Source organism: Petaurus breviceps, unplaced genomic scaffold, assembly GCF_028583685.1.
Source record: "Petaurus breviceps papuanus isolate PSGF00001 unplaced genomic scaffold, PetGlider_PUasm1.0 173, whole genome shotgun sequence".
NCBI classification, from domain to species: Eukaryota; Metazoa; Chordata; class Mammalia; order Diprotodontia; family Petauridae; genus Petaurus; species Petaurus breviceps.
In genome coordinates, this window is record NW_027185759.1 from 16,013,492 (window position 1) to 16,028,487 (window position 14,996).

The 14,996-nt window shown below is 41.2% G+C and overlaps 1 protein-coding gene across 1 annotated transcript in view; it reads left to right on the plus strand.

Annotated features, from left to right (window-relative positions):
• LOC138157790 (vomeronasal type-2 receptor 1-like) overlaps positions 1–14,780 on the plus strand; it is a 29,561-nt gene extending 14,781 nt beyond the window's left edge. The window contains exons 3-6 of the mRNA XM_069083618.1: positions 427–1,299; positions 5,525–5,749; positions 11,888–12,011; positions 13,798–14,780. Coding sequence (XP_068939719.1) covers positions 427–1,299; positions 5,525–5,749; positions 11,888–12,011; positions 13,798–14,780 — 2,205 coding nt within the window. The remainder of the gene's footprint in view (positions 1–426; positions 1,300–5,524; positions 5,750–11,887; positions 12,012–13,797) is intronic.
• The last annotated feature ends 216 nt before the right edge of the window (positions 14,781–14,996 follow it).

Here is a 14,996-nt window from a genome sequence, read left to right on the forward strand (position 1 = left end):
GGGGATTCCTGTCTAAGGACAGAACATTCTAGGTAGTCTCTGAGATCCCCACTAACTCTGAAATGCCATGGTTCTGTAATCTGTGACTCCAATAGAGGCTCACCTTCAGGCAGTACTAGTTAGTTAGGAGAATCAGAGGATCATGAGAGAGAATTTTAACAAATGCTGTACTTATAAAGAAGTCTGCGAGTAGAATGTAAGCCCCTTGAGGACAGGGGTTTGTCTTGACTTTATATCCACAGAATCTAGCTCAGTGCCTTACACATAATAAGTACTTTATAAAATACCTGCCAAGTTGAACTGAAGCAATTTTTTTTTTTTAATCATTTGTATAGAGATGGGAGAGGGCTAGAGCTCCTAATGTGCAGGGCCTGGGTTAATTGTTCTTTTGTTCAGTGCTCATGAGCTGAATGTATTCTCTTATAGGTGGGCTATGCTTCCTCCTGCTCAGTTCTTAGTGATAAATACCAGTTCCCAGCTTATGTGCGTGTAATGATGAGTGATAAGAGACAGTCTTCTGCAATGGTGAAACTTATTCAACATTTCAAGTGGGTCTGGATAGGCACTATAGCAGCTGATGATGACTACGGGAAGTATGGCATTAAAATTTTCAAAGAGGAGATTGAACTGGCTGGTCTCTGCATTGCCTTCTCTGAAACTATCCCTAAGATCTACTCCAAGGCAAAAATGGAAACTGTTGTTGAGACCATCAAAAACTCCACGGCTAAAGTCATCGTGCTTTACACATCAGATATTGACCTCAGTCCTTTTGTGTTAGAAATTGAATACAATAACATAACAGATAGAACATGGATTGCCAGTGAAGCATGGATTACCTCTTCCCTTATTGCAAAGCCTGAATACTTCCCCTTTTTTGGGGGAACCATTGGGTTTGCCGTGCCAAGAGCAAATATAAGGGGCCTAAAAGAGTTTCTCTATGATATTCATCCTAACAAGGATCCCAATGATAACATTACAATTGAATTCTGGCAGACTGCTTTCAACTGTACTTGGCCCAACAGCAGTGTGCCCTATAATTCTGACCACAGGGTCAACATGACTGGACAAGAGAACCGAGTCTATTCAATGTCTGATAAGCTCTGTACTGGAGAGGAGAAGCTGGAGGACCTGGAAAATACCTATTTGGATGTGTCCCAGCTCCGGATAACAAATAATGTGAAAAATGCAGTTTACGCTTTGGCTTATGCTCTGGATGAAATGAGTCGATGTGTAGAGGGAGAAGGACCTTATGTACCAGGAAATACATGTGCCTACTTAGAAAGCTTTGAACCATGGCAGGTATTAATTTTCTTTCTCTTCCTTACTCGACACTATCTGGTTGCAAGTTCCAGACTTTATATCTGTAACTAATTTTTTTTTTTTTGAGATGAGCCTATCACAGGATTGCTAAAGAAAAGTCAAGGAGAGCACAAGGACCAGTGGCTACATGTGAGAGTTCATTTGGATGGAAAGACCGTTTAATGTATGCTGTATCCTCATAACCCTTTTCCAGGCTCAGTTAGTTAGAATGGTGTTTTCCAATCTTGGCATTGTTCTTCTGTAGCACACCTAAAGGAAGAAGCTGTGTCTCATGGTCATCAGTGAAAATTCAAATGAGATGATGGATAAGGTCTTGTCATGATGTGGTAGAATTCAAACATAGAGTTCCCATTCTCATGGCCACCAAAATGCTGACTCAGCTATTCAGCTTCTCATCCATCTGCTGCTCTTCAGTTCATCCATAAACACCTTTTAAATGGCAGGACTAAGTTGAGACTCATGCCTCAACAGATCTTTGCTATTGTGTGAGTCATTAACGCTCATAGTCTCCCTTGGTTTGTTTTTCTTTTTAAAATAAGTTAATTTATTTATTTTTAGTCTTTGACATTCACTTCCATAAGTTTTAAATTTTCTCTCCCTCCCTCCCCTTCCTCTTCCCAAGATGGCATGTAGTGTGACATGAAAGAAAAACATAAAACAAAACAAAACGAAAAATGGAAATGGTCTGCTTTGATCTGCATTCAGACTCCATAGTTCTTTCTCTGGATGTGGATGGCATTTTCCATCATGAGCCTTTTGGAAGCGTTTTAGGTCCTTGCACTGCTGAGCAGAGCTAAGTCTATGAGTGTTCTCCTGGTTCTGCTCACTTCACTCAGCATCAGTTCATATAAGTCTTTCCAGGTTTTTCTGGTCTACCTGATCATCATTTCTTATAGTACAATAGTTTTCCATTACATTCATATACCACAATTTGTTTAGCCATTCCCCATTAATGGGCATCCCCTCAATTTCCAGTTCTTGTCCACCACAAAAAGAGCTGCTATAAATTTTGTACATGTGGGTCCTTTTCACATTTTTATGATCTCTTTGGGATATGACCCTAGAAGTGGTATTGCTGGTCAAAGAGTATGCACATTTTTATAGCCCTTTGGGCAAGGTTCCAGATTGCTCTCCAGAATGGTTGGATCAGTTCACAACTCCACCAACAATGCATCAGTGCTCCAGTTTTCCCACCTCTCCTCCAACATTTATCATTTTCATGTTTTGTCATGTTAACCAATGTGATAGTTATGATGTGGTACCTCCAATTTGTTTTTATTTGTATTTATCTAATCAATAGTGATTTAGAGTATTTTTTTTCATATGAGTATAGATAGCCTTAATTTTTTCCTCTTACAATAGCCTATTCATATCCTTTGACTATTTATCAGTTGGGGAATGACTTGTATTCCTGTAAATTTGACTCAGTTTGCTATATATTTTAGAAATGAGGCCTTTATCAGAGATACTAGTTATAAAAATTCTTTCCCAGTTTTCTGCTTCCCTCCTAATCTTGACTGCATTGACTTTGTGCAAAACCTTTTCAATTTAATGTAATCAAAATTATCCGTTTTGTTTCATAATATTCTCTATCTCTTGTTTGGTGATAAATTGTTCCATTCTCCATAAATATGACAGATAAACTATTCCCTGTTCCCATAATTTGTTTATAGTATCAGCCTTTGTATCTAAATAGTGTACCCATCTGAATTTTATTTTGGTATATGGCTTCAGATGTTGGTCTATGCCCAGTTTCTGCCTTACTATTTTCCAGTTTCCCCAGCAGTTTTTCTCAAACAGTGAGTTCTTATCCCAGAAGCTGGGGTCTTTGGGTTTATCAACAGTAGATTACTATAATCGCTGACTACTATGTCTTGTGTACCTACCTATTCCACTGATCCACCCCTCTATTTCTTAGTCAGTACCAAATAGTTTTGATGATTGCTGCTTTATAACACAATTTAAGATCTGGTATGGCTCAGCCACCTTCCCTAGCATTTCTTTTCACTAATTCTCTTGATATTCTATATCTTTTCTTCTTCCAGATGAATTTTGCTATTATTTTTTCCTAGGTCTATAAAGTAATTTTTAGGTCCTTGATTTATTTTCCAAGTGAGCTTGGAATCTAAACAGGAAAAACCTTTGACTTCCAAGCCCATCTGATTTTTCAAGGAGACCAAATGGTTTAGAGGAAAGTGAGCTGGGTTTGGAATCAGAGAGCCTGGATGGTATATACCGCTTACTAGCTCCATGACTTTGATTAAACGACTTAACCTTCTGGGCCTCAATTTTCTCTTCTTTAAATAAGAAGGCTGGGCTATATGATATCAAAGCTCTCTCCCAATTTGGAATTTCTGCTTCTATGAATCTATGAAGAAATGTGTTCGTAGCCCTTTAAAAAGACTCTGCTCAAGTATAACAATGTGATGGGAGAAAACAAAAGGGGGAGAATTCAGCAGAAAGGACAACTTGGGATGAGCTATCAGCTGAGCTTTGTTTGGGAGCTAAGGGGCATAAATTAGTGATGGATGAGGGCATAAGTGTGGTTATATGGGCTTGGAATTGTGAGGGAAAGCTTAACACATGCCTTGCCACACCCATGCCGTTCTGAGCCCCCAGCTGGGAAGCCTTGGCTTAGAGCACATTGTTAAAGAGGCAGTCAGGTTAGCCATCATTATATTCTTATAGAAAAGATAGAGAGATATGGGCTGGCTAATAATATAACCAGATGAATTGGAAACTGACTGAATGACTGGACCCAGATGGGTCAGTGTCAGCTGGAGGGAGGGCTCTGGTGGAATTCCTCAGAGATCTGACCTCAGCCATATCTACACTGCTTGAGATTTTAACCAGTGGTGTGCATGATGACCCAGATAACGTACCCACTTGCCTAATTCACAAACAGCCCAAAGACAGGAGAGATGGCTAATATTCTGGATGACAGGAATTGGGATTCAGATCCTGGCTAGAATGATGGTACAAGTTGAAAAACATCAGATGTATTAGAGAGACAAATGCATTTCTACACTTGGACTCAAAGAGTCGACTTAAATACAGGAAGGATGAATTGTGGCCAGAAAACAGTTCTTGTGAGAAAAGTATGAAGAGATTGAAAGGACTACAAATGTAAGAAGTCTTTGGACAACACTGTGAGGGAGGGGGCAGTCTAGGTGAAATGGCTCACCTGGGGCATGTTCAAAGCGGGGGCAGGGCAGTGATTAGAACTGGAGAGTCCAGTTCTGATACACTCAGCCCTCATCCAGGGGCCTCTGGAGGATTGGGTTCAGCACCATATTTTAGGAAGGGCCAGCTGAGTTCTAGTCCAGAAGAGGACAACCAGGGTAGTGAGACAACTGGACAACAGATTGGTTGAGAAAATAGAGTATGTTTATCCTATCCAGAAGAAGACCTAAGAAGGGAAGGGGGAAATAACCTATTTTCAAGTATTTGAAGAATTGTCATGTTGAAGAAGGTTAGGCTTATTCTATTCAGTTTCAAAGGAATCAGACATGTCAATTGTGCCAAATTACACAAGAATTTTTTAAAAATTAGAACTAATTTGTATGTAATTTGACTATAATTTTTCCCATCTGGGCAAATTGTACTTAATACAAAGAATTACAAAGGGATTTGATGATTTTACTTTGAAATAAGATTTGTTTATCCTACCATATCTAGTGTAAGCAAAAGCATTGCATGAATGTACCTAGCATGGTCCTTTGAGGCAGTCTTGAATTCTGGTCCACCTATAAAAGGAATCTCAAACTTCAGTGAAAAGTGTGGTAGGAAGTGGATGGGAGTGATTTAGGGCTCCCCATGGCCTTCCACTCTGCTAATAGATAAGACCTTCCTCATCTAGCTATTAGTTACCCCCATATCCTACAATCCCACATAAAGAATCTCGCTATAACGTACAAGTAGCTCTACATGTGACCTGCAATTAGGAAGTTATGCAATTCCCTTTTTTCTCCTGCTCAAAAGTCCCTAAGAACAGTTTCACCATCTATCTGTGTACATCCATATCGATAATATGCCTTCTCCTTCATCCCAATACAGATAGATTTTAAATGATTAAGGGGGAAACCCAAGTCCATAAATGACTATATAGGTTCAGAATATGCTTGATTTTTTTTAAATCACAAAATTGTGTTTCCTAAACTACAAGGATTTTGACAAGCTTCTATTACTGTTGCCTGGTTTCTAGTTAATGTACTACATGAAAGACCTTACATTTGAAACCCACAATGGTGTCACGTTGAAACTTGATGAAAATGGAGACGTGACTGGATTTTATGATATCTTGAACTGGCGACTAAATGATACTGGGAAAATTGACTTTGTGAAGATTGGAAAATATGAGTTCACGACATCTGGATATGAGCTGGTGATGAATAACGAGCCCGTATATTGGAACACTGAAACGCTGGAGGTGAGTCACCTTGGGCTCTATTTTATAGATCTACACAAAGAAATTTCCTTTCAAATACCATTATGGTTGCTCTTTATCTTATGACTGTCATTGTTGTTCTGTTGTTTCAGTCTTGTCTAATTCTTTGTGCTCCCATTTGGGGTTTTCTTGGTAAAGATACTGGACTGATTCACTATTACCTTCTCAGCTGATTTTACAGATGAGGAAGCTGAGGCAAAGAGGGTGACGTGACTTGCCCAGGGTTACAGTGTCTGAGGCCAGATTTGAACTCGGAAAGATGAATGTTCCTCACTCCAGGCCCAGTGCTCTCTCCACTGTACCACCTAGATGTCTCCAAATCCCTAGCCTTTTGCTGGATATACACCTTTATTTCCCCTAAAGTCTAGTGCTCAAACTAAAGAATTTCCTTCCCATTGGTGGGGGGAGGGGTGTGGATGTGGGTGGGAAGAGATTAACAAATTTGCAGCTTGGTACAAAGCTCTTAGCACATTGCCTAACACCTAGTAGTTCTATATAAATTATTAATCCTTTCCTCAGAGTGGAGTGAACTCAAGATTTATACTCAGAAGATTTGGGTTCAAATTTTGTTTGAATCTACTTATTTAGACAACCCTCTAAATTGATAGTAATTGCTGTGCAGATGCTAACCTGCATTGACAGTGGTGGTAGTGGTCATGTTTCCTTTTCATTTATTTATTTATTCATTCACTCATTTATTTATTTATTTTTCAAATGTTTTATTAACTTCTGATTTACATCACTCATTTCCGCCAGATTTTGAGCTACAAATTTTCTCCCCTATTTCGTTCTACCCACCGCCCCAGAATACCAGTCCCACAGGATATCCCCTCCTCCAATCTGCTCTCTCCCATATCTTCTCCCATACCCCCTTCAACTTTTCCAGTGGGTCTCTATGCCCCAGTGCCTGTATATCTTATTTCCCCATTACATGTAAAATAGTATTAATAATACTGTATATATTTAAACATTTGATTTTAAAACTTTGAATTCCAGATTCCTTCCCTTCTTCCCTTGTCACCCATCCTTACTGGGAAGATAAGCAATTCAGTATAGGTTGTACATGTATAGCTAATGCAAAACATTACCATAGTAGATATATTATAAAAAAACTGACTATATTTCCCTCCCTCCTATCCCACCTCCCACTTGTTCTATTCTCTCCTTTGATCCTGTCCCTTTTCAAAAGTGGGTGCTTCCAACTTTCCTCCCCCCAGCCTGCCCTCTCTTCCATCATCCCCCTCTCATCCCCTTCCCCCCCTACTCTCCTGGAGGGTGAGATACCCAATTTAGTGTGTACTCCACTCCCTCCTCAAGCCAAATTCAATGGGAATAAGGTTTTGCCTTTTTGCCTTCCTGTTCTTCCCCTCCATTGTAACTATTTTCCCTTGCCTCTTCTATATGAGAGTTTACCCCATTCTGTCTCTCCCCATCTCCACTCGTTAAATTCTTCTCTCACTTCTTAATCTCACCTTTTAAGTATCATCCCTTCCTGTTGAATTGGTCCTGTGCCCTCTGTCTATGTATACCTGTAAACATATATACACACACATTCATATATGTATTCATATGCTCATATACCCTCCTATATATACATATACATACATAAATGTATATATATACATATATATATTTCTATTCCTTTCAACTATTTTCATACTGAGAAAACTTTCATCAGTTATAACTATAATTTTTCCATGTAGGAATGTAAGTAGTTCAACTTTGATAATTTCCTTATGATTCTTCTCCCTGTTTACCTTCTCATGCTTCTCTTGCTTCTTGTATCTGAATGTCAAATTTTCTATTCAACTCTGGTTTTTTCATCAAGAATACTTGAAAGTCCTCTATTCCACTGAATGACCATATTTTCTCCTGAAACATGATACCCAGTTTTTCTGGGAAGGTGATTCTTGGTTTTTGTTTTTTTTTTTAAAGCAATTGGGGTTAAGTAACTTGCTCAAGGTTACATGGCCAGTTATTTCTGGGGTGTGGTGCTAAGTATCTGAGCCCAGATTTGATCCCCAGGTCATCCTGACACTGAAGCCGGTGCTCTTACTCACTGAGAGATCTGGCTGCCCCTTGATTCTTGGTTTTAATCCCAGCTCCTTTGACCTCCTGAATATCATATTCCAAGCCCTTCAATCCCTCAGTGTAGAAGCTGCCAGATCCTGGGTTATCTTGATTGTGTTTCCACAATATTCAAATTGTTTCTTCCTGGCTGCTTGTAATATTCTCTCCTTGATCTGGGAATTTCAGAACCTGGCTATAATATTCCTAGGATTTTTCTTTTTGGGATCTTTTTCAGGAGGTGATCAGTGGATTCTTTCAACCTCTATTTTGCCCTCTGGTTCTAAAACATCAGGGCAGTTTTCTTTGAGAATTCCTTGGAGGATGATTTGTAGGTTCTTTCTTTGATCATGGCTTTCAGGTAGTCCAATAATTTCTAAATTATCTCTCCTGGATCTATTTTCCAGGTCAGTGGTTTTTCCCATGAGATATTTCACATTGCCTTTTATCCTTTCATTTGTTTGGATCTGTTTAACAGCATCTTGATTTCTCATAAAGTCACTAGCTTCCATTTGCTCCAATCTAATTCTGAAGGAATGATTCTCCTCAGTGAGCTTTTGAAATTCTTTTTCCATCTGGTAAATTCAGCTTTTAAGGCATCCTTCTCCTCATTGCCTTTTTGAGCCTCTTTTGCCATTTAAGTTAGTCTATTTTTTAAGGTATTATTTTCCTCAGTCAGGCTGTTGACTCTCATTTCATCATTTTCTTGCATTGTTTTCATTTCTCTTCCCAGTTTTTCCTCCACTTCTCTTATTTGCTTCTTAAGGTCCTCTATGGCCTGTAACCAGCTTGTATTTTTCTTTGAAGCTTTTGGTGCAGGAGTTCTGACTTTACTGTCTTCCTCCTGTTCCATGCTTTGTTCCTTTATGTCCCCAAAATAGGAGTCTAATGTTGGGGTACCCTGTTTATTTTGCTTCCTTTGCCTGCTCATGTCACCACTCAGTCACTTGACCCCTGGACTTTTTGCCAAAGTAGGACTCTGCCACCAGACAGGGGAGCTTTGTACCAAATGCTGGGGTTTTCTCAGCTGCCAAAGGTATTAGTTGAGTGCCCTCTCTGAGGCCTCCACACACTCTGGTAAGCTGGACACATGCCTCAGGACCTCTACCCCAGACCGCAATCCAGATTCAAGCAGGTTAAAGCAAGAGCGATTGCCCCTCAGACTGGTCGCTTGGTCCCCCTACACTCTGCAGGCCAGGAGCTGAAGCTACCACATGGCTGTGGCTGCGCCACCGTGCCTCAGCTGCTTCTTGCCCTCTCACTTTGTCCTTTGCATCTATGTGTTGATAATTCTGGAAACTGCCACAGCTGCTGGTGATCTGAAGCCCCTCCAGCTGATAGTTGGTCAGGCCTACCCTGGGGTAAAACCTCTGGCTTGTGGGGCTGGGCTCAGCTCCCAGAGCACTGAGCTGACCGATTCCTGCTGGCCTGTCCTCAGCTGGAGGTTAGCTTCTCTGTGTCATTTTGTGGGTTCTGTAGCTCCAAAGTTTGTTCAGAGTCCCCCTTTTACATGAATTGGGGAAGGTGGAAGCTGGAGCCCCGAGGAAGTCTTGTTTCTACTCTGCCATCTTGACTCCACCCCCTAATAAGCCCCTGGTGTTTCCTTTTTAGAAGTGCAGGATGGTGGCAACGTTAGTGTTCCTAGCCACAGACCTGGCCCAGAGTGATTTGGGAGAGAGGCTCTTAATCTCACAGAGGTGCAGATTGGAAAGGTTTGGCAGGGAGTGAAGCAGTTGGTTGAAGGGGACAAGGAGCAGTAGGAACCTTGGCCCAGGGGTTACTCTGGTGCTGTCAAAGGCTAGAGAAGGTCTCAGTAAAAGCAAATGCCTACCATTTCCCAGAAAGCCAAGCTTTGTAACCTAATGGTTTCCCTTAATGAAATGTCAGCCCCATCCAGGAATATAGAGTTGCAAAGCCCTCAAAAAGTCAGTGCCTTCTTTGTCCCATTGTGCTGGTGCTGTAAAATAATAGGTGGGCAGGGAAGAGGGTGGCCACTTAATATACTTCTTGAACTCAAGGAATCCTAGAGAGATCTAGGGAGGAGAGGCAGCTCTAAGATGTTGCAGTCCCTTAGCTGACTGGTTCCCCTGCTTCCACCTTTCCTCATTCCACTCCTTTCCACTTACTGTCTTATCCCACTTCTCCCTGCTGCCATTTGCATTAACCCAGTCTCATTCTGGGACCATGATACTATTTCACAAACATTTTCAGATTGGGTGTGTGACTGATAGTTCCACCACTGTTGGTCAACTACTCTCCAATTCAAATCACACTTACCTCCCCTGATCCTTCCCATATTCTTCTATTTCCCTGGCTCACCTCCAAATAGCAAAAAATAATCAATATTGACTGGTTGGAAAGACAGATCTTAAACACAGATGGAATGTCAAGGTTAAAAATTGATGAATTCTCTGAAACAAGAGATTATAGGAAGAAGAAAGCAGGTCAACAGACCAAGTTTTTGTTTTTTTTTTTGCCTTTTTGGAGGGCAGTTGGGGTTAAGTAACTTGCCCAAGGTTACACAGCTAGTTTTTTTTTTTGTGTGTGTGAGTGTTAAGTGTCTGAGGCCGGAACCAAACTCAGGTCCTCCTGACTCCAGGGCCAGCACTTTACTCACTGCACCACCTAGCCACTTGAAACAGACCAACTCTTAAAGTAAAGATCCCAATTGTGGCTGGGGAGGGGCTGGGGCAGAGACCCAGGGTATGTATTAAAAAGCAGGACAGCCAGAGAAGTGTTATGCCAAGGCAGTCAAGGGAAGAGAGAGTTTAAAGGAGGAAGATTTGGTCTACAGGATCACATGTTGAAGAGAATTCAAGGAGAATATATTTTTATTTAAAAGGCCATTGAATTTGGCAAGTGGGAAGGCATCATTGAAAGAGCAGTTTCAGAACAATAGTAGGGATGGACTAGATTAAATTGATTGGTGAAATTGATTTCATATTACAAGAAGCTGAAGAGGGAATGATTCATGAGGAAAGAGGCCTTGGCTGTACATTATTCATTTAAGAAGTATGATGGTGGAAAGAAAGAGACTGAAAACTAGGAGAGGTGCTGGGCCATGTGAAGGACTTGGATCAAGCTCAGGATGACCCACCTGTGCCTGAGGGCAGTGAGGAGAAGGAGTGGGAAGGAGCTACAGAAGATCCTAGAGAAGGAAGAGATAAACAAGTTACTAACAGCCTTCATTAGATCATCACACCTTGAATGTTCCCACAAATCAACCTTTTCCTTGTTTCACCAATTTCCTATGGTGTCGGCATATGGCTTTCCAATATTTTAGAGGATATATCTAACAATTTTCACGGAGTTAGGGAGACCCGAGTTCAAATTTGGCTTCAGATATTAGCTGTGTGACCCTGGGCAAGTCCTTTAACCCCTGTTTGCTTCAGCCTCCTCATCTGTAAAATAAGGCTAATAATAGCACTACCTTGAAGGGTTGTCACGAGGATGGAATGAGATATTATTAGTAAAAAGCACTTTGCAAACCTTAAAGCACCATTTTCACATTAGCTATTATCAGGATGATGGTGATATCAATGCTAGTTAGATAGGGACAATATATCCAGGGTCTAGTCTTACTCATGATTTTTGTCTTTCTAAAGGACATGAAGAGGAAAAAAGGACTTAGGTAATTGTTCCCAAGCCAGAAGAGCACTTTTTTTTTTTCAGGGTGGGGAGGCAAATACTGAGTTGGAAGAGACCTGCTCTGTTTCCACTTTCATGGGATTCTTTTGCATATTACTGAAGGGGAACAGACACATAGACAGTCTATGCTAGTGAAGGATGGATTGGAATTTGGACCATCTTTCTTTTCTGTCCCTGGGGGTGCCACAAGGCAGAGCTGGGAGCAATGCCCCGGGTTAGGTTTTCCATTTCTGGTCTTTTCCAAACTAAACCCTTGGTCTAGAGTGGGGAGGTAGGAGAGGAGGAGAAGGGAGGGAAGTGGAGGAAGAGCTCTGTGGCATTCTAGACCTGGATCTGGTCCTATCACCCAAGTTTCAGTGTCATTAATGTTGGAGAATAAAAAAGCCTGTGTCTTGCTCTCTTTAGCGCCCCAAATCAGTGTGCACCGATCTTTGTAAACCTGGAACCAGGAAGGGGATTCGGCAAGGGGAGCCGATATGCTGTTTTGATTGTATCCCATGTGCAGATGGTCATGTGTCCTCTCAGCCAGGTATAGTGAAGTCGTTTTTTGCCATTTATGAAACAGATGGTTGGGTGCATTTTGTTTTTGTAGTAGTGAGGTTTTTTTTTAAATTAATAATAGGTAAATGAGCTTTTCCCTGTTGTCTTTCATTTCTGTACATTTCAAAAATAGTTGTTGTTGTTGTTGTTGATTTCTGTGTCAGTGATGTGAGATGGCCTTTTGGAACAAAGTCATTGCATTATTTTCATAATTAAAATCTCTTGCATGATGCCTAAAGTGAACTTACCTATGGCAAATACAAACATTCCTCACCAAATGCAAAGAAAGGGAGCATTAGCAGAACAATGACATGCAGGCTCAATTACCACCCCAGGAATGATATTATAAATGGAAGTGAAAACAACTACCCACAATTCCAGAGTACTGCTAATAAATCATCTCCTGGCAGAAAGCAACGGACTCAAGCTGCAGAGTGAGGCAACCATTTTTTGAATATGGCAAATGTGGGCTTGCTTTGCTTGATTCTGCTTATTTGTTACAAAGATCAGGATTATCCTGTTTTATTTGAAAGAGGAGAATCAAAAGGGGATGTGAGAACCAGCAATGGTGTTAACAAAAACTCAGACGGATCAGTCAATAAGTATTAAGTGCCTACTATGTGCCAGGGACCTGGGCAGAGGATGCAAATACAGAGAACTCTCTGCTATTTACTTTCTATATGACCTCAGGCAAGTCAGTCCATCTCTCTGGGCCTCCGTTTCCTCATATGTGGCTTCTTAGCAGACCAGGATCAAAAGCAAGCTGCTCTCTCATGCATATTAAACCCTTCACAACATGGCTCCCAATTAGGCCCATTTTAGCCTCAACACACACCCTGTCCCTGCCCTTGGTGGTTCACTAAACTGGTCTTTATGCTGTTCTTCTCATACAGTGTCCATCTCCCATCTACATACTTTTTCTCAAGTTCTTCCCCATGCCTGAAATAGATTTCCTCTTCCCTTTCACCTAAGAATTCCAACCTTTTTCATAATTCTCTTCAAGTACAACTTCCTACCCTACATAAGGTTTTTCTTACACCCCTGGCACCTAGTGCTTCGCCACTGAAATGAGCTTGTATTTTATATATCTACACATGTATGTGTGTATGTGTGTGTGTGTGTATATATATATATATATTTACACACAAAAATACAGATACACACACATATTCATATATAGCATATTCACATATATACACATATTTGTGTGCACACATATGTACAAACATACATACACATGTACACATGCATGCATACATATATATGTATATAATATATTATAGCTACTTTCCTGGTAAAAATATAAGCTCATTGTAAACAAGAACTGTTTTGCCTTTACATTTGTATATCCAGCACTTGGCACAGTTCTTAAGCTCATAGTAAGTGCTTAATAAATGCTTCTTGATTGCTTTATCAGAAACCAGCAGGGGCCTTAAGAGTCATCTGGACCAATCCATTAATTCTACAGATGAGGAAACTGAGGCCCAAAAGATTTAGTGACTTTCCTAAGGTCACTCAGGTAGTAAGTGCTAGGGCTATGATTTGAACACAGGGCCTCTGACTCCAAATCTAGCACCTTCCCTGATGCTTTGCTATTACCCAGGGCATGGGTCTTGACAAGTCACTAACCTACGTGAACCTCAGTTTCCTCATCTGTAAAATGAAGGGGTTGGTCTAGATAAACTCTAAGATCTCTAACTCTTTCATCGTGGTACAAGAAAATATAACTCCCTACCTGCCCCGAAGACTTTGTTTTCCTGCTGTTTGTTTTCCAGGTTCACGGGAGTGCACCAAATGCCATGAAGATTACTGGTCCAACGCTGCCAAAGATGATTGTGTATTGAAAGAGGTGGAATTCCTGGCTTATGATGAAGCCTTGGGCTTTACCCTCGTGGCTCTGTCTATCTTTGGGGCTTTGGTGGTGCTAGCCGTCACTGTTGTGTACGTGATTTATAGGAAAACTCCCTTGGCCAAAGCCAACGACCGGGAGTTAAGTTTTCTTCTCCAGCTTTCTCTTATCATCACACTTCTTACTTCTCTCCTCTTCATCGGCAAGCCCTACGACTGGTCTTGCATGGCCCGCCAGGTGACACTTGCTATGGGCTTTTCTCTTTGTCTCTCCTGCATTTTAGGTAAAACCATTGCGTTGTTTTTATCCTACAGAGTGTCCAGATCAAAAGTCAGATTTATCTCTATCCGGCCCATTTATCAAAAGCTCATCGTCCTCATTTCAGTTCTCATTGAGACAGGTCTTTGCACTGCCTATTTGGTGATGATGCCCCCGAAAGTTTACAAAAACATGGAGTCCCAAAACATAAAGATCATTCTGGAATGCAATGAAGGGTCCATCGAGTTCCTGTGCTCAGTCTTTGGATTTGATGCCTTTCTGGCCCTGCTCTCCTTCCTAACCACCTTTGTTGCCCGCAAACTGCCTGATAATTACAACGAGGCAAAGTGCATCACTTTTGGAATGCTGGTGTTCTTCATTGTCTGGATCTCTTTCGTCCCCGCTTACTTAAGCACCAAGGGCAAGTTCAAAGTGGCCGTGGAAATCTTTGCCATCTTGGCATCAAGCTTCGGTTTGCTTGGCTGTGTATTTGCTCCCAAGTGCTACATTATTTTGCTTCGGCCCAAGAGAAACACAGATGAGATAGTTGGCGGGAAGATCCCTCCCACTGATAGGAGTATCCAGCTGACATCAGCCTCTAGCAGCAGTGAGATGAATGTGACAGTTTCTACAGTTGTCCTCGATGACTAGGTTAGGCCTAAGTCATGCTTCAAAATTGCAATCGCGATATGCTTTCCTCTTCCTGTTCTTGCTACTGGGAATTGAGTGTTTCCACCTCCTTGCTTTTGGCCACTTTAGGGAAGATACTGATTTAGGCCCTGGTGGGTAAATTTTTACCCAGAACATGGACATCCATACCAGAATGCTCACCCAGGCCCAGAAAGTAGCATACACAGGCATTCCAAA